At 44.8% G+C, this 21226-nt stretch overlaps 1 protein-coding gene across 1 annotated transcript in view; it reads right to left on the reverse strand.

Moving 5' to 3' along the window:
• Positions 1-21226, reverse strand: part of LOC134533644 (dnaJ homolog subfamily C member 21) — a 398541-nt gene that overhangs the window by 286498 nt on the left and 90817 nt on the right. Inside the window, exon 2 of the mRNA XM_063371171.1 lies at positions 8200-8382. Within this exon, the coding sequence (XP_063227241.1) occupies positions 8200-8382 (183 nt within the window). The remainder of the gene's footprint in view (positions 1-8199; positions 8383-21226) is intronic.

Genomic DNA, 21226 nt, shown 5'->3' on the forward strand with positions numbered 1-21226 from the left:
TAACTCTTGTTTAGGCCCGTGTACGCCACATATTTAACTTTGTGCCAGTGGACCGAAGCCCCTTCCCAGAGGGCCAATCTGATATTTTGCTGTCTAATGTGGACATGGTCAGCCCGGTTGAAATTTCTCTCGCCTGCAGTCACGTCCCGAGTTTGTAATATTATTTCTCTTCATGACCAAAATTGCATAGAGCAGCTCCTGGGCTGCAAGCTGCTACTTTGTATAAGCCTGCTGAGAATAGCAAGTCTCGTCACGAATGGGGCTCCAGTGGAGCTGTGTTCCCAGCGGAGTGGCGTTTTCTGTCCCGCCCCTTCCTCTCTCTCCACCAGACATTAGTTCTGAGAAATCAAGCTTGGAGCAGTGACCTGACGGGACGATGGCCTAATTCAAGGACCTTCTCCCTGGTCCGACAGAGACGTCCCCGACATCTAGCGGAGGAAAAAGTAACCGCGGGCCTGGTCGCCAGCGTGCAGAGCTCACCCTCATGACACCTGGTGGCAAGTCAGCTCACCGCCTCAGTTAGTTCCCCTTTACGCCGCTAGAGAGCAGCGCCGCGGCGCCCTTAAGCTCTATGCTTCCTTCTCGGGGCCTGTTGAAGTCGATTCTTTGTAGCTTCCTGTTACCGCCGGTAGAGAGTGCGCATGTCGTGTTGTTGTCACGCCCGCCTCGGGCACCTCCGCATGTTTTCGGCCCTGAGCCGAACCTTCCCCCCCTTTTTTCTTAGGGCTGAGCGCCCGATTAAATTAGAAGCTTTGACCGCCATCGCCGGCACTTAGTTCTCCGACCTCGGCTACTGACCACGTCTTCTCGGCGTCCTCTGTGCTAAGAGGCTTTTCGCGGCAACGGCGAATTCGTGTGCACAAGAATGTAGTCAGCTTGCTTTAGGGATGTGATCCCAGTGGTACAGTAAGTAGCCAGTCAGATGTAGTATTTAGAAGAAGTCATGTTTAGTTAAATTTTATTATTTTTTTTTACCTTCCTAAAAATTTTAGTTTCTTCCACGCATCCGCGGTATCTCGGTGCGCGCCATCCTGATATCGGTGCGAGACACCTCGCGAGCCCTGATTTCAGACCCTGTTTGGTGAGTAATCCAGCCTTTTTTTTCTTCCCCAAATTCCCGTTTGTTGGCCTTTCGCACCGACGGTGTATGACTGTCTGGACGCAGGTCAAATTTGTTTTGAATTTGACAAGTGTTTCAGACAGGGTCAAAGCTTCCGGAGAGAGAAATTGCTCCCCGCATGATCTTCGGGACCTGCTGTTGATTTCCCCCTTTAGAAGAGTTTTCCTCTCGGTCCGACGTCACCCTGGGAAGAACCGGGTGATATAAGCTATATTTATATATTCCACTTGCATCGAATCAACTAAATTCATTAACAAGATACCAGCAAGCAGGGCTTTAAGAATGTAATCCCAGGAACATGTAAAATCAAGGAAACTCATGTATATGTAATCGTTGGGAGAATCAAATTTTGGTGCAATTTTTAAATTTTTGTTTATGTAATCATTTATTTGTTAAGGTGTAATATGTATTGTTTTAAATAATCCCGGGGCGCCCCCTTAACTTTGTTACTTACTAAGATCTTTATTGTCATGTTGAAATAATGCGAAAACTAAATCTCTTAATAATAAACCAGGAAAACCTATAGACCAAGCTACCGATGTAGTGTATTTATTTATCAAATACCTTCTTCATTTTATCGATCCACGAACTTCCCAAGTTACTAGTGTGCATGGAGTGTAAATTTTGTCTTGTTCACCGCCTCGAGCCCCCTCTGGTAATTAACTTTAAATTTTCTTAATATTTTGCCCAGCTGTTTCCAAGGACTTTTTATAAAACAAAATAATTTTATTTTGAGGCACGAGTGGGCGTTACAACCAGATGGAGATTCAAAATATTTACAAATAAGAAGCCTTACGTTCATTCTCGCATACTTATTCTTCCAGAAAATTTATGAAATAATTTGCAAACATTCCCAAGTGACTGTATTATTTAAATAATATTTTTTTTTCACACATACAAAAGTGATACAAAATTACTATAATTCATATGTTAAAATATAGCAAGTTTAAATAATAATTTATATAATTTACAATTTATATAAATATTATCCAAAGGAAAAAAGACAGCGCATAAATTATAATACATACTAGATAGAAACCTATAGTTGCATAATATAACTTTTACTTCAAATTTATTTTACCAGTCTAAATATAAAATTTACTCTCTCGCCTATTTTTAACTTTTCTCTTCGTATGCAGTAATTTTTACTCGCAAAACAAAAGTCGTACTCAAATCCAGTTGCAAAAAAAAACTCCGTGGTATTTCGCAAACTTAACAGTATGCATGAGCCTCAGCGAAATTTACATATATGTTGTTACTGTCTCGTAACCGACCTTCTCGTAGTCGAATGGCACTCCACGACGCCCTACATGACATGACTTCGCTTTCAAATTGCCAAACACCAATCTTGATATTGTGTCCGGCGATACTTTCGCAAAGTGATGGTCAAAATTCCTGTCGACAATTTTACTTTGCTTCCAGGATATACTCCACCTGAAGTCGAAACTGTCCATTGGTTCCTTCGATGACGACTTTTTCTAGCCAAAAGTAACTTGAAAGTAGCATACAGTTTGTCTTTGCGCAGCACTGCCAATGTTGACAACTCCTCGATTGTACCGGATAGATCAAGTACACCACAAACGACCATGATACTTCAAGGCATGGTAAATACCCCAGAGGTTACTATGGCCACGAACACTTCCAGTGATACATTTTGCGAAAACCTTCACCGCACACGGACCAATTCTACATCTTGCTTTGCCGCGCCTGGCAGTCAGCTAGACGTGCACTTCTCTGCAAATGTGACGGTCAATTGTTTCTATGTCACACCGCAGTATTGCCATCTATCGAGTTATATAATAACTACTTACGTAGTGGTGCCAACACTAACGTACCACTATCGACACCTCGGCGGCTCACTAACTAAATAGTTCTTACTTCTTTCAACTACACTATTGGCTAAAAACATGCTGAACATAAATTCAAAAAGTATATATAGACATATTAAAAATTAGATTTAAACCCTATACACATATACGCACAAAAATTATTGAGACTGCTATTCACAAAAATAAATTACATTTACCTACCTAAGTTCTGAGCTGTGTAGGTACATAAAATGTATGGTTTCTAAAATGTACTTTATCATAATACTAGAATATAATACCTAAATAATCTAGATATCATAACAAGGGAATATAAATTAATACTAATAAACGCTCGTATTCAAGGCACAGGTCACAATGGGACTCCAGATCTGTACGAATAGTTTTTTCGCAATGAACCTTAAGGCTATTATCACGAGGATTTGCAAGTGTAAAGAAATGCTAGAGCTAAATAAATGAACATTCCCACGATGATATTCCATAAAGTGTCATACATAAAGATTATCATTAAAGCAAAAACATTCTCTCTAATTTCTTCAGTGAACTTGGAGTACGTAGTTGTCAGGGGCGTATGAACCGGGGGGGGGGGGGGGACAGGGGGGACGTGTCCCCCTGAACTTTTTGGGTGGAGGGGACTGTCCCCCCCAACTTTCTATACCGTGATATATATTTTTTTAAATATTATTCCACATTATTGTTATGTTATTTGAATAAATCAATAATCTAAGTAATTTTAAGCGAATCGGATACCATGCATAAAAGGTGCAAGAAATATGTCCAGCATCGAAATTATAACATTCAAAAACAAATAGTAAAGTAACTTTACTTTAAACTGTCAAAACGTACCGATGTTATTTGAAATAGAGTACTTATACCTGCAGGACTACGCTCCTTCCACTTTGCAACCAGACCTAATGTCTGCTGTCATTAGGCAGCTTAGCTCGTGTATCATACACCTATACATATCGTCTGTGAGTGTACTTGCACATTACTTGAATAACCTTAAGTATTTCGCTAATTTGTTGTCGTGTTGGGTGTTAGGAGTAGTGGTGTAGAAACATGTGTTGAGCAGTAGACCAGAGAGTTGTAGATGCAGAGTCAAACTACTTACGTGTGCATTAGCATTTCATTTTATCGACAATGAAAAGACAAAAAAACTGTTTTAGCATATTTTTAAATAGCCAAAAGACAGTGTGAAGATGCTCATGCTGAAAATTCATCGAACGGAAGGAACCAGTAATAAGTGGAACTGAGGTGAGTAACAATCTATCATGAGAAAAATTCTGGCGGTACAACACATTATAAAATTGATTATTAATTATTCTCTTTTTAATAAAGGGGCAAGAACAAGTTTGTGTTTGGGGGGGGGGGGGGGGTAGGAGAAGGCATAAAGAAAATTCAGAAGCTGGAAGACTGTTTGCTCAAGGGAGAAATTTGTGACGAGCTAGCAAGTTATCCAGAAGTGAATTCTCAGTTACTGAAGACTGAAGTTGAACTATTTTTGAAGAAGCATAAGCCAAAATCTGTTAAGGATGTATCAAAAATACTATTGAACTCTGTGCTAGAAGTTAGGCAGCTGTTTTCAAATATAGCAGTGGTATTGAGATTGCTGCTTGTTGTACCCAGCTCTTCTTGTTCAGCTGAAAGAAGTTTCAGCTCTCTACAAAGGCTTAAAACTTATCTCAGGTAGGTATGTTTGATTTTTAGTGAAACCTTAAAAAAATTATTTGGCTTTAATAAATATTGTTTTTGTACTTTAATGTGTCGGAAAGTAATTACCATTAAATTTAATTTTTCAGATCCACTATTACACAGACAAGACTTAACCGTGTAGCTGTACTACATGGTCATCAACATGAGCTGGACGTACTTGATTTAAACATCATCACGTCTCAATTTATAAGTAAGAATGAGAGACGGGGACATGTGTTTGGTAAACGATAACGAGCTACAGGCAGTCGGGCACTAGTACAGCAGAAAGATTTAATACAAAAAAATGTGCAGTGTTATTTAAGGTATCGAATAGTGACGTGTGCTGGAGATTAAATGTGTAGGGCTAATCAGTCAAAGTAGTCGTGACATAAGATGTAGCCTATTATGTGGAAAAAAGGCAAAGTTTATGAGTTATAAACAATTATTTAATGTTTCCAAATGTACATTGTTTTAAAATTTAGATTGAAAATATCGTAAATTAATCAGTTGTAGAAAATAATTTATAAAAATATCATTATGATTGTAAAATAAAACTATTTAATTCCATTAGAGTAAAAAAAAAAAAGAGCTTGTGCCCTCCCTGCCTTCTGCCCAACTTTATTTGTGAATTCTTCACTCATCAAATTTTATCTTAAGGAAACAATAATAATTTTAACATCGATGTATCCAATGGTTAGATACAAAAACTGCTTAAAAAGCGCTATTTTGCACTTTTAAAATCAAAATTTTCCGGTGAAGGACCCCCGGACCCCCCGTCTTAAGCCCTTTTCACAATACCGCGACGCGACGCGATGTGACGTGACGTCATACCAAACCAGCCAATCACAACTACATCGCCCGCGATGCGCGACAGCTCACTTGGCGACGAGGCTTCGGCGATGTCGCTAATGACGTCAGAAATAACAGCCAATCAGAAACAAGATTGTCGTAAAGAAGAAGAAGAACTGAAAACAAAAGGTAAGAAACGATGTATTGATACATCTAAGTAATGTTAGTAAACAACACGTGGATTTTGTTCAACTGAAATGAGTTTTGAAGAGCGTCTGATTGATGAAGTTCAGAAAAATCCGTGTTTGTACGATGTTTCTAGTAGGTAACAAATATTGTAATCAGACGGAGAAAAATAATGCTTGGCTATAAATCGCAAATAGCTTGAATGTCCAATGTCCATTGTGCCATCGTTTATTATTTAGTAATCGGCCTAACAACACAGCTAGTACTCTCCGTCTGTGAATATTACGAGCTTCGCGATTCCTATCCATAATTAAATGCTTCTACCAGTCAGTCAGTGAACAAATATAATAACACCAATCTGAATATTACCGCCAAAAACTTTTGTTCACAACCATGTTGTAAAATATCACCATAGCAGAGTGCAGGCTGGTTCGGTTTTTATTCGCCAGCTGCGTGGCGATCGCGTCGCGCTATTATGAAGTGCACTAGCTGACGACATATAATTCCGTCGCTGCCTTCGCTACATCGCGTCGCCAGATCGCGTCGCATCGCGGAATTGTGAAAAGGCCTTTAGTAGGAGGGGAATGGGTTTGCATGACATCAAAATCATTATTTGTCCCCCCCCCCCCAACTTTATGAACACAGCTACGCCAATGGTAGTTGTTAAACTCTTTCTCTACATTTGGGGTAGTGTAAATGTCTCCCTGGAAACATATTGGGAGACTGTGGATCTTTAGTTTCAAAAGAATAAATAACAAATGCAGGTTCGTCTATAACTGTGCCTCTATTTATTTTTCTATCATAGTTAATTGAACAAAAGTAAACCAAAACATTATCTTAATGATCACAAGTTGGTTTGATAAAATAATTAATTACTTAAATAATATAATTGGACGATTACATTAGGAGTTACAATTTATAATATAGGTTAACACCTTTATAAGTTATAAGAACCAAATTATTAACAGGTGCTTTGCACCATAGTTAAAAATAAAAATAAACAATCCCAGAGTGATAATTATAAGCACATAGTGTTATTAAAATCCTGCACTTCCCACTTTAGCTATTACATATATAGTACAATTAGCTGGCACTTAGTCATTGCGTAGCACTGGCATGCTGTGGAAGTCATGGGGAATGCTGGGGTCGCATAGTTGGAACTTGCTGGTCGGGAGTGATACATCATACTGTAGCCGGGCTGCCAGGTGGCACCTCAGGAGTTTCTGGTTTCCGAAGAAGAGGAAGAGCACTTGGCCACAATGTCGGCGCCGGCTTGGGATACCAATTCTTGGACCCTGTCTGTGAACAAGCCAAATCAAACAGAATCAGACCTGCTTCACAGCCAGTCGTCAAACAGGCAACAATGCCTACAGAAACGGGGATCGTCGGGGAACAGAAAGAGGGTGTTGAGAACTCACCAGAACAGGTTGTTGTCCTTGCGCTGAGGAGGAGTCCCGCCGGGATGCGCGCGAGATCCTGACGGCACAAGCGCGGTGGACGTGGAAACACTCATAATTCAGATTTATTACAATTTAGCAAAAAAAAAATTTTCTATTTTGAAACACAGACTGACTTATAACTACCTAATAACTTAGGGAAAACATACATTGACGAGACGACTACATCCTAGTGACTGCGTCGAAGTTGAATCTTGCTGAGGATTGGCCGAGAAACGAAGTAGTCAGTCTGACATCACGCCAAGAAGTCGCCGGTAGGTCGGTGTGACGCCTAATTAAAAACATGCACTTGATTTAGAAAGAAAAGGAGGGGGGGGGGGGGTTACTTCGGTTCAGGGCCGAAATATTCCGAAGACTTCCAAGTGAGTGGTAGAGAAATACCTGCTTCGATATCTCGACGAAACACTACGCAGCGCCTGTGCATTTTCACACCTGTGCACGGTGCCTAGAGCAGAAACGCATATGGGTATTGGACTTGAACCTGTGTAAAATGCAGTTGCACGATCTGAGTGCATTTAGTTACATTTTCCATCATATAATAAAATATCACTCTCAACTTCCCTAAAGAAGTATAGCATTAAATAATTTGTGACCAAATTTTTTTTTTTTCATTTTATACGTCTTTAGGCTCACTGAGAGTGGAATTTTTATAAGCAATGGAAATTCAATGAAGTGCATCTGCACCAAGTTGAAGTCTAAAGCGCATGCATGTTTCTGCTATATACTTCATAAAGTCTGGGTGATCAGGAACACACGCAGAACTCAATTGGTGAGTTGGGGGGTGGGGATACATCCCCCATTTTGCCTCTGTGTATGCCTTTAAGAGAAACGGCGGATACTTCAGCTTCATTATTGTATTTATTTGCATATGCATGAACTATAAAGTATTATTTTCGGTTAAAATAGTTATGTTATCAAATTTTGATTTTTTTTGTAACTGAATTTCAAAATAGTTAAGTTTTAAATTTAAAAAATTAGAACTTATAATGCGCGTCTATGAGTACACACATATGTTTTTTATTTATAAACTGAAATATTTACTTAAAAATTGACCCCAATGTCTTCCCCGTAGCAGGTGCTGTACACACGCGGCGCCACGCGCAGGGACGGGCAGTCAGAAGGCACTCACCGCAGTCGGAGTCGGTGCGCTCGGTGCGCTCGGTGCGCTCGGAGTGCTCGGAGTGCGGCTGGCGATGGTCGCTGCAGGTGGAGTCCGAGTCTGACTGCCCCCGCTGCGTGTTGGCGTTCAAGTCGCTCGCCTCCTCGGCGCTGCGCAGCTTGTAGTAGCCCTGCTGCCTGCCGGGTCGGCCGCCTGCGGGCACAAGTCGGGCGCACCGCTCGCAATCCCTGCCGTGAACCTTGAAGGTGATGTCACTAATACTTACAACATCTTTGAGAACTGAGTTGCTTGGCTTCTGGGTTGCAGCCGCATCGCCGACATTTCGGTCGACGTCGCAGTCGCCATCATCAGGTAGCAGTTACCTACTGAGGCTATTAGTTAATTATTTTATATTAGACTATAGCCCCTCCACGCTGAAGTCAGTCTCGCACAACCGAAGTGATTGCGAGCCCTGCTAACCAAATAGGGAGTGATTTTAAGGGTGGTTCTTAATACGTGCCAGGCGGAAGGCCTATACGCTTTTCGTAATTCCGTAATTCGCGTGGGAGAGGCCACGGCGACACGCGAGCATCTAGTGCGAGACCTATAAGACTGCAGGGGCGCCGCAATTAACGCCCCGGCAGCCTAGGGAATGTAGCAAATTAGGTTGGCTACAGTAAACCAGCATTGCACTGGAGGAAACCTGAGGCTATTGCAAGTTCTCCTGCCTTTTAATGCTCTCGCCTGATAGGAGAGAATTCCCCGATTGGCTGCAGCTGTGTTCCAATCAGAGCCTTCCTTTCCTCTGGTTGGCCAGTGTGTTTGGCCAATCGGAGCTGAGCTTTTGTGAGCAGTGTGGGTCTTTGTGAGTAAGAAGAATATGGGACCCATTCTTCAGAAATCCTCAAAACCTAGCTCTGCATCCAACAACAGACATATCGCTTCCATTTGGCCAACACACCCAGCCAATCACAGAAGCCCCGATCTGTTTGGCTAAACCAACAGGACAACTAGAGGAAAGAAAAGTTCTGATTGTAACACAGTTGCAACCAATCGGGAAACACTCCCCTCTCAGCGAGAGTATTAAAAGGCAGGTGAACTTGCAATAACCTCAGTATGTAACTGCTCCCTGATGATGGCGACTGCAAGTGAAATTTCAGTGAAATCTTTGACTTCGATGTGGCTACAACTCAGAAGCCAAGCAAGCAAAGAAATGGCCACGAAAAACTGTGATATTTATAAATACTTTGGAAATGTTTTTTCCAATTATGATAGCGACGTCTTCCCATGGAGTTAAGAATTGTCAGAATATGGTTTGCTATGATGTAGTTGAAACCACATTTTTTCATCATCATCACCATATTTTTCTGCTCAAAACTTTTTGAAAATGGTGCTTGACCATGTCTTATGATGGTAGGTAAGTATTCGTCATTAAAAAAGGCATTGAAAACTGTTTTCACAAAACTTTAGCCTTTGGTTTGAGCATCCAACCAATTATCATCTTAAAAGTAATTTTAAAGGTTAAATTTAAACTTATTCTGCTTACTGTACCCTCCCACTTAATCTTTGTTCGGCTGTTTCCTCGAGTCACTCTCAGCTAAGATTTTGCCGATCCTTTGCGAAGCTAGCATCGTCTCACTTTCTTCCCGTCTTGGCGCACATCTGGCTCCTGAAACTCGGCCTGTCATAATGATCAAGACCGCCTGTCCCTGCAGATTCCCAGAGCACCTCGTTTCCCAGAGCCTCACCTAAGGTGAGCACTTCCAGTCAGGATACCGAGTCAGTTTACCTACCCCCCCCCCCCCCCCCAACTAAACGTCACATCTCCAGGATCAGTAGAGCGCATTTCGCACTGCCCCTGGAAATTTCCCCCTCCCCCCTCCTCTATAGACTCAAGGACTGGACACTGGTTTTCGAATGTACCGCCTATGACCTCTAGTGGCGGAGTTGTCACTTACTTCCCTTGGGTGTTCGAGTTCTTGCTAAACTCCACTGCCCTCTAGCGACCCACACACAAATGTTCTCCTGTCGTTCTCTTCCGATCCATCACAGCACTCCACCAGTCTCCTACCAAAACCCACTTGCTTTCGAAGTAATCTTGTTCGAGATGTGGGAATCGACTTCGCACCTGTTTCGGCCACTCCCAAGTAGATGGCGCTGCGATCGGGTACCGACAACAGTGTTGAGCTCTCGAATCCTGTATTTCTCGACCCCTCCCTCTAACACCTTCGGAACTTTACGTCCCTGAAGGCGAAGTATCCCCTCCTTCTTTCAAGGCGAAGCGCCGAATTCAATTAAGCACCACAGGTGCCATACCGGGGACTTCTTGGCGTGACTTCCAACTGACTGCATCTTTCTCGGCCAGCGCTTAGCGAGATTCGCCTCCGACATTTACATTAAGATGTAGTCGCCTCATTAAGGGATGTTCTCCCAAATATTATATTAAGTTAACCTTTTGTAATCATTTAGTTGTTTATAGGTCATAGTTAATTTTTTTTAAAATTATGAGTGCTTCCACATCCGCTGCGCTAGTTTCGTGCCGAGTTTCGTGGGCACCTCATGATTTCAAGGAGCAACTCCCTGTTTTGGTGAGTTGTCGATATCCATTATCTTTCCCGATAATTACCCCTTTTTTAGCGGGTATTTGTGCCTATTTAACGGCTGTCTGTGGACCAGGTATAATTATTTTGGATTTGGCTTGTTTGCAGCCAGGGTCCAAGAACTGGAGCTGAGATTTCGGCCAAATGGTCTTCCTGGCATCATAAGAAATAATCACTCCAGACACACAGGCTACGGATTTTCTACTTGCAAGTTCTCCACGACTACTCAGAACCCCTTATTGTTCCGTGGCACCCATAGCGGGCCATTTCTGAAAGAATTAGGATGGCAGCAAGTCGAGCAAATATGAGAAATTTAAATACCACCACATTTTTATAATTACTTATGTAACAAACTTAAGTGCCAGTGTGTAAGTTCTATGTGTTAACATATTGTATTATGTTTTGTTCTTAAGTATGTCTTAATGCATTTGTTTATGGTTGGTAATATTTTAAGGCTGGTCCTATTATAAATTTAAACCTGTCATAAACTTAAATCAGTGTGATTATTATCAAGTTACTCTGTTATAAAATTAACTTATTATTATTCAGCTAACCATATCATTCAATTATTTAACTATCCAACATTATGACCATTCAGACATATAAAGTAAAATAAATCGAAGCACGTCTATAGACGAAACTGCATTTTTAAATTTATTAATTTAAAGTTACAGATCCACAGTCTCCACAGTTTTTTCAGGGAGGCATTACCTTTCCTTGTTTGGCATTTAGTGTCGCCTCTGAGGTTCCATGTTTTATTAGTCTGTTTCTTTTTAAAATTCCATGTACTTCCAAGGTAAATTATTATTTTTTATAAATATGTAATAGACACCAAGGCCATAACACCAACATGACGCAGACCATTATCTGAAGGAAAAAGAGCTTCAACCGGTTACCCTGTGATCACGCAAACATGACCAATCCCTGCTTATTCCTGCTGTTTGTACATGTAAGTGTAGGGTAAGTAAAGTAGGTTTAATAGCCTGCATTCTGAATTATAACTATAAACAATGTGTATTTAGAATATGCTTGATTAAATTTATTTAAAAAATATCTTAAATTAACTCTACGGCATGCTTTAAATTAACAATAATATCCTTTAAGCAACATTGGCAAAAAAATAAAATATGTGAGTTGTGTAACATATAACCTCGGTGAGAGCAGATTTATGTGTATTCATGTTGACCATTCACTTATAATACGAAACTCGGACACAAAATTAAAGTAGAATTCGTTAAAATTTTATATTAACCTGAATCAATTTAAAACACATATTATAGCAATAATTATATGTATGTGTTTTTTTGCTCAAACAACTGAAGTCAGTCAGTAAATACTTACTAAAAACAACCTCAACATTATTGAGCTGATTCCACATTTAAGATTTAACAGTAAAAATTTTATCACAGCGTCGAACATATGTAGGCTATAAAATTGTTGTGGCTTTACAGTATGATAAACGATGCGCTATCTCTACATTTCAATGTTAACTTAGGGTTGTAAAATTTGTAATGCCAGAATTTTAACATATTTTTATGTATTTATTATTTTTGTTACTATAAATTATAACATAAATCATTAAAGTATAGTTTTACTATTATGAGTTTTATTTTTAATATCTATGCGCAATATAATTTCTGCGATGTTCACGAAAGCAATATAAACGAATGAATCATGCAGGTCCGCCACAGATGGCAGCACCGTGGTTACGCATTTCCATTTATTCGACTTCCGTTCCATTCACGAAATCACTCCCACCAAATGCTGTCTAACGAGAGATAAGATGTTACACGTCAAAATTATAATATATATATTTTTTAAATGGGTAATGCAATTCCAAAATTAAATACTGTTTTTAACATATTTTGTATTTATTGTTACGCGCTGCCAGGTTCGGAGCTGGCATGTTTTCCGGAACATGTCCGGCTTTCCGCACCTCCTCCCTCCCTGTACCTGCACCTCAAAGGTAGAATCAGGGAACAGCTGATAGACATGTTGGAATAGGCCTATCAAAGCTTCAACACAAGCTTGTTGCCTATCTCAAGGATCCGTGTTGCTTGAAAGCACGCCCCTCCACCTGTCCGGCTGAGGCCAGGCAGGTTTCGCAGGTACACGAGGGCATTCTTGGTTGCCCACGTGCACTTACAGATTCTTTAGGCTTATGTTCTAGCCTTCTAAGAAATCCGCATATAGGCCGGGGTGTCACCCGCATTAACTCGGTTAGGGACGGTGAACCACTTCGTCCCAGGTCGTGATATCCACGAGCACCCACCACCGACTGAGGCTCAAATCAATTGGATCAGACTGCAGCAAATGCTGCACCACTGTGCTGGCCGAGATTGTTCCCGAAAGCTTCCACCGGAACATAGGCAATGGTACTGGTCTCTACCACACCTCCCACAGTCTCGTCGGAGGTGGTCCTCCTACCATCCAAAATGTCTCCACCCCTGTGTCCCAGACATCTGGGGAAGATCTCCGCACCCAACCTTTAGGGCCGGTCTGAGTCGTCCCGTACAATCATTGGCGCCTCGAACCAGGGTTAGCATCCCTTCCACTGGACCCCATTCACCTTATGCAACCGTGCTTTCGCCGGCAGGAGGTGAGTTACCCCGCCCACTGCAGCCAGTTTAGCCATCCGGGGGTCTCGGCGTCAGCAGCATTTCTGCCACACTTAGCCGGCGAACCACTTTACGGGCAAACACTCCTACTAAGGCTGCTGTGCTCTTCTGTAGAAGAATTTGAGGCAGTGTCATTTCACCCTCCAGGAGCCCAAACTGGAGGCGCAGTTGTTCACGCGGGTCCTCCATCTTCCCACAGTTGGTCAGAACATGGTGTACGTCATCGTTCTCATGAAAATACAGGCAGAGTGGTGTGTCCACCAGCCCAAACCGGTGCAAACTAGCCCGGAAGTTACCGTGACCAGTTAAGATCTACGCAAGCACATGGGTAACTTGGAGGAACCCAGCCCGCACGCGACTCCACACAGACGGGAACACCGCGTAGGTGTGCCGCCCTCTCTACGATGTGTCCCATATGAACTGCCATGCAGCAAGACTGTGCCTCCACACCAGATCTTCGTTGCAGAAGTAAACTCTTGTTGGACTCTGAGGCGGGCTAACGCCCCATGCTCCAAAAATTCAATATCCAGGGGAGCTACACCAGCCAGGACAGGTAGAGCATCACTAACCAAAGTGGTGTATGCCTTGGTTACCGCAAGAAGGGCTGCCCGCTGAGCAGAGAGCAACTTCCTCTTTACGTGAGCCTGGGTAGCCCTCCGTGACCACACTACTACCCCATATGTCACAACTGGGAGGAAAACACTGCGGTACAACACCATCATTGTTTGGAAGGTCAGACCTCCAGAACTAGGCGATAGTTCCCTCAGGCTCTGGAACACATCTGTCGCTTTCTGTGTTGCAAAGGTTACATGCGGAAGGTACGTCAGACGTTCATCCAGCAAGACCCCCAAGTACCGGATGGTCGTCACAAAACCCAGCCTGTTGCCAGCAAGCTGGATCCGTGGATAATGCGGCCATTTCCCCCTGAATTGGCCACGCAGCATCATGCACTTGGTCTTGGCAAACAAGAAGCGCAACTTTGCAGCTGCTCCTTAATCCTCAATTGCCTGCATAGCTGTACAGGCCTTGTCTTCCAATTCAGCTCTGGATTCGCCAGGAATCAGGACGAGTCCATCATTCGCATACCCGAAGGCTTGGCAGCCTGGGGGCAGCGGGATCCTGAGAAACCCATCAAACAGGATATTCCAGAGCAGGGGACCCAGGACAGAGCCCTGGGGGCACCCCTTGGTGAGCGATTTCTCGACATCACAGGTGTTGAGCCTGAGTACTCATTTACGATTTACAATGTAGTGTGCCAGCAGCCGATGTAAGTTTGCCTGGCATCCAAGTTCACGAAGCCTCTCCAGAATCCCGGGCCACCATGCAGAGTCAAAGGCATCCGAGATGTCAAGGAACACCCCTACCAGGTATTTGCTCTGACACGCTCCCACACAAGACGTGACATCGTAGAGAGCATTGTCAGTACCCAGTCCTTTGCGGAACCCGTACTGGCGGATGTTAATGCCATCAACTATGTCCAGGAAGCCAGTAAGTCGGCGACTGATTAACTTCTCCAGCACTTTTCCAAGTACCGGCAGAAGCGCCAGAGGCCTATACGAACCAGCTTCCCCCTGGTCTTTGCCACCACCTTTGTACAGAACCCGGATCTCCCCAACTTTCCAGCAATCCGGGAACTGACCATCGGCGAGACACTTGTTAGCCAAATCGAGCAGGGAGAGGAAGTAGCTGAGTACTGGCCCGTTTCAGGATCTCAGTTGTGATACCGTCAATGCCCGGGGCCTTTTTGTTTTTCTGACTCCACAGAGCAGCCCGAAACTCATTCATGTCAAAGTCGGCCATGTCAGCTGCACCAGTGGGGAGGCGACAAGACTCCCTCACAGGAACATGCAGAGGGAGATCCTCCCTAGGATCATCTTCTGGCAGGAGCACCTGCAAAGGTTTTACTGGGCTAGTGAGAACATCCAGGTCCACTGTCTCACATTGGTGCAAGCTGCAGAGATGCATAGCTGTTCGATGTTTACCAGCCGCTATCTTGTAGACCAGTCCCCAGGGTTCTGCGTTCCCGGTGACCTCCACAAAATAGCGCCACGAATCAAGCCGGTTAGACCTCACCAAGTTCTTATAGCAATGCGATCGGGTGTTGTACTCCGCCCGTGCCAGCTCCATAGCCGGCTCACGCATACACTTCAGGGCATTCCGCTCACGAATGAGTGATAGCCTGAGGTCCTCCAACTCGTCCGTTCACCACTGACTGGAGGCATGGGAGTACGTTCGTTTTCGCAACACTGTCTCGGTTGTTTCCTGGATTACATCAGTCACCGCCTGAGCCTGCAGATGCACCGATCCACAACTTAAGTCAGCCTCGTGGGTGCGAAACTTATGTCGCAGGACGTTGTCAAAACGTCTCCAATTGGTGACCTTATGGATGTATCGGGACCTGGGGATGGTACGCACCTCCACCTCTTGGCCAGGTACCCCAAGCTGCAGTTTAAACCCGATCTGTCTGTGGTCACTGGAGGATTCCTGCGACACTACCCAGTCCGTTATCTTACCCTGTCCATGACGGGTGCTAAGCGTCACATCAAGGGCTTATTCAGTTCCGTGCACGTCGGAGACATACCTTTTCAAATGCCCTGGATCATTTTGAACGTAGAGGTCATGGGCAAGGAGAAACTGGGTGACAATAACCCCCTTTTTATTTGTCGTGGGGGAGTGCCAAAGTTCAGCCTTTGCGTTCACATCTGCACCAAGTATTACCCAGCGGCTATGCAGGGCCCGAAGGATGCATTCCCACTGAGCCAGATGTTGACCGACATCGTCAGATGGCCTGAAGTATGACGAGGCCACAAAGACTGTGTTATGGCACTCGTCTCTCAATTGCACCACCATGTGGTATGGGGTGGAGAGCCCCATGCATACCATCATGTCCAACTTGTCATTGCACACGACCACGACAACCTGGGGATGTTCACCCAGGAAGGCTTTGCGCCCACTTATTCCAGGGAGCTTACCATGGACTGAGTACAGCTATTGGAGAAGTAGCACATCTGGATTCTGCTGTCGACAGTAGGCCTCCAGTTCGGCCGTGACCACAGACGACCTCTGCATGTTGAGCTGGACACAACCAACCATAATTGATGCGAGAAGCCTCCATTGTTATGGCTTTAGCCAGGACAGGGCAGGTTCGCGAGGAGGCCACATGGCTGTGCTCTTTTATCCCTGCCCGCACGCAATTCGCACAACACTCCTGAGCACCTTTAGGGCACTAAGTTGTGGTGTGCCCCTCAGTCCCACAACGTCCACACTGAGCCTTCAGCTTACAGGCCGCCGAGTGGTGTCCGAAGCGCTGGCAGTTATAACACCGCAGCGGGTTCAGATATTCAATAACCTTACAGGAGGTGTACCCAAGGTACACTCTGTGCGCATCCAGCATCGCATGTCGAGCTTTTGGGGAGCACTGCAGAACGAGATGTGTCTCGTCTTCTGTCCGGCTACCCATCTGGCGCTTGATCCGAAGATCCTTGCAGAACTCTGCCAGTGGGATAACATCCTCCATGAAATTCTTCCCGTGGATGTGCTTGCCGATTTCCGGGGTGGCCAAGTCTCGGGGCACATCGTACAGCAGCACCTCTGGCATGAGGTGCTTGGGTTCATGCACCCTGATCATGTCCGCTTGCGCGGCCAGCTGCATGCGGAGGGCGATCATCGTGGCATCATCGGCTGCCTCCACCACTACACCCACACGTGCCACGGTGCGCATCCCCTTAATTTTTAGTTCGTTTTCCACTCCGGCCAGTCCACACTTAACGACCTGCTTCGTGTCCTTGGACAGGGAAGCCTCGTCTACAGGATAGATCACCATAATTTACATGCTGGCCTGATCTGCACAGGCCCAGCCGCTGCCATGACTTCATTACCCGGGCTACTACTGGCAACACCGGCGTACGACAGTTTCCGGTCGTCCGCCCCGACCTTAGCGGCAGTACTCATTGCACCAGCGAGGAAGATGTTCGCATGGACTAAACGGTCAATTGCATTCTGCATTTGACGCACCCGTGCCCCAATCTCGCGCGCAGCTCCACTGGTGACCCGCTCGCGGTCGGAACGGATGCCGTACAGTTCCGCCACGAGAAGATTCACTTCTAATGCCTCACTACTGAGCGCAGACGGAGTCGTATCCAACTTTCTATGTTTTGCCTTTTCCTGGGCAGGAGCCGTTTCTGGGGCGTGCAAGGCCTGTGTACCATCTGCACTACAGGTTTTTTTTCCCCGGGTTCCATCTGCGGAGGGGCCCGGCAGAGCATCTGTGGCCTGTCCCTGGGTCGACTCCTTGTGCAAGCCTGTTTCCTCTTCTGCACCTCGCTCTGATTCTTTGGGTCGCCTTTCCTTCCTAGATCGTTCTTTTTGGCCTCTTTCCATGGCCGTTCAACCATTTGAACCATCTTCCCGCCGCGAGACCCACTTGGTAGCTCTGAGTCCTCACTGTCTGCTGTCGTCTCGACTTCCGATTCGATAGGGGGCGAGCCGGAGCTTTTTTGTGCTCCCCCCCCTCGTGGCTTACGGAAGACCCCGCGCTCCTCGTCGGGGTTCATCCGGTCCCAGGAGTTTGCAGAGGTGGACGGGTCCACCTCTGCGCATGCGCCTATCCCTTGTCTCTACTTCGCCGTGACAGGGAGTCCTTTATTGGAATTATAGCAATGCAGTTCTGGCAGAGACTGGTCGTCTTATTACCCACCTACATTGACATTCACTACCACATGGAGGTGGAGAGACTTCGCACGTAGCCTGTCCGTACTTTGCAGCACAGGAACACTTGTCGTTGCACACCAAGCTGCAATCACTGAATAACCGCGACACTAGCAACAATAACGAAGTGCTGGAATTCCCTAGGCTTCCGCAAACAGGAGATACCCGAGAAAACCCTTCGGAGCTGACAGACAGCCCTGCACGATCATATGCGGCCTGTTGACATCAGGCATGTCATGCACGCCTGGTCGGATTACAAGGGTCATTGACCCCCGCGCGTTATGCTGCCTCGGCGCTGTTGTCTATCGCTGAGTGGCCTGGGGAATTCCGCGGGCTGCCGCAGCGACTGGACTGTTCGGGCGACGGGTCGGCCCAGGATGACGTGACTCGTCGCAGCTGCTCTCGTCGGTTCTGGAGAGACGACCTACGACTGCTTGAGCCGCGACGGCGTGCCTACGAGACATCTTCCCGCGAGGAGTGCGGCCCAGTGAGGAGTGCAGTCTGTGGAACTTGACAGACACTGTGTGACTTGGGAATAAACATTTTTAAGTGCCAGTGATTGGTGATTAGGCATTTTTAAGTACAATTGTTTGTTGTTAACGTAAATAATAGTAATTAATAAAACTGTGAAATATACCTAATTGGGCTATCCCTTACGAACCCAGTTCTTCCCACAATATAATCAGTTGGCCATTGCGGAAACGACCTCATGGAGACTTTGCAAGAAGTATTAGGCTCTTAAATATGGTACTTCCGATTTCATAAATTAATAACTCCATTCATTTAAATAAATATTCGGACTTTGGCAGTTCTGCTATCGATTGACATCTAATATGTACACATAGCATTCGTTATAAGAAAACGGAGAAAATTGTATGTCAGAATCAGATTTGTTATACAGAATGTCCATAAAATAATGTGTTAGTTTCAGTGGTATATGACGACGTCGTACCTCCTAGGATCACCATGTCCCACCCCCAAGCCGCTCATATCCATCCCCGCTGGCTGCACGCCCCCCCCCCCCCCCAGGGTGTTATAGTATATCAACACTCGTTATTTGTGGGTACCGCCTTCAGCCCTATTTGATGGGAAGAGTTTAAGAATGTAATATTAAGTGGAATAATCCAAGCAAGTGACGAACCATCTTCCGTTTGACCATAGCAGCCAATAATTATTCATAACATGAATAATCACGTAAACCATAAAATCTGTTAAATTAATGTTGAACGCCATTTAATTACAAAGTAATACTGTAAGACAGTCTGTAAGTCTACGTAGGAATAGATAAGTTTTGTTTGCATGTAGTCAGAAGGAAGGGGGGGTGTTCCCTCTACTCCCCCTCCCCACTCCGGCAGTCTGCTTCAAGTCGTGGTCCGCAGCTCACGTGGTTCGTGTCGCGGAGAGCCTTTAGTGTTGCCACTTCGACCGAGTGTTCTGTTCCGTGAGCCACTAAGCTGGAGCTCAACCAGCGGGTAACCCTCCCGCGGGGTTTGCTTACGCACGGCACTGGCCGACTCCCGTCCAGACTGAAGCAAGTCTGGATGGTCAGAGAACATAGGGGAAGGCGACCCGACCTCAGCAGAACACCAGCAGAGCATCGGCGACCAACGGAAGCGCTGCACCGCCGCTACAAAGACCTGCCACCGCCCTGATTGGCCACCGAGAAGAATACTGTTTCTATGCCTGAATGAACTCCGGTATTGGACTTAGGCTCTGCGAAAGGTAAGCTGGACTTAGTTTTCGTCGTAAGTCGGACTTAGCCCAATTCGCGAGGAGCCATGCCAGAGGGCTACGAGATTGTCAGCAAGCAAGAACCAAAGATATTCAACAATGAGCAGAGTGTCGACTGTGTGGGGATCGAGAGACTCGTTGGAGCAATTGTTAAGAAGGGCACTTGGCAATAGCGAGTCCGAGACAGAAAAGGACAAACGAAGTGGGAAACGATACGGGCAAGAGCATGTAGGTGACAGTGTGGTCAGACATAGGCAGTGTGCGACAACTACCGACTTAGACTTGTGCACACCAGTATTCAAGTAGGAGTGTTCACTTGGAAGTAACGAGACACTGGAGTGTGTGCCAGGTGCGGACATCGCGTCAATCGAAGGGGATTCGTAGCGGTCGTCAAGGGAACTGCAGGTTCCTGTACAGCAGCGCACCACCCATGGCGTGGTGAGGGGAGCAGGGCGCTGCCTGCAGTGGCGACTCGGCGAGCGATGCCCGGGACAGGACGACCACCGAGTGTTGAGGCGAGTGCCCAGCTATATTAGACCAGGTAGCACGAGGGGTCTGGTTGTAAGCCACAAGGCAGGCTTGGACTTGAGACTGTAACGCATAATAACATTTTGTAAAATAACTTGTGACAATTATTCTCTGGTAATTTTTCCTTTGTAGAAAGTGATATATATATATATATATATATATATATATATATATATATATATATATATATATATATATATATATATATATGTGTGTGTGTGTGTGTGTATGTGTGTTTGTGTGTGTATCTTAAACGTGCATTCATTGTGACTCGCTATTTTTTCTTAGAGTAAAGTGAGCTTAAGAACGTCAAAAAAAATTCTAAGTCTGTGTAATAATTAAATATGCTGTAATTTTATGTAGTATGGTGATTGTTGACATATGTTTTATTTCTGTGTTGGCAGTCAGCTGGTGTAGGTATTCAAGTGGGACAAGTTCAAGTACGAATATTAGTATTCAAAGACATGAGTGTACCGTATTAACATGTTTATTGTTCTCTCTTGTTATTTCATGTTAATAAAACTTGCTACTCTCACAACACAGTTTTCTTGTGTCGCTCTAACTAACCTACTTGTTTCCCTTACCCGGGGGCAACTAATGCACACACCGAACACGTAATGAACGCGCAATGCACACACCGAACACTCAATGTACACATAGGAACACGCGTTTAACGAAAATGACGCACATTTGGACGAAAATTAGACAAAAAGGAACCACTTTTATGAAAATGACGCACATTTTGAAAGAAATTTTAACAAAAAAGGAAGCACGTTTAAAGAAAAGGACAGACATGTGCTCGGACATCCACATATTTAGGATCTGCCGTCATTTTTATTCGAATGACCTGGCTGGGTTCGAAAAGAGGACACC

Source organism: Bacillus rossius, chromosome 7, assembly GCF_032445375.1.
Source record: "Bacillus rossius redtenbacheri isolate Brsri chromosome 7, Brsri_v3, whole genome shotgun sequence".
In the NCBI taxonomy this organism is placed as follows: Eukaryota; Metazoa; Arthropoda; class Insecta; order Phasmatodea; family Bacillidae; genus Bacillus; species Bacillus rossius.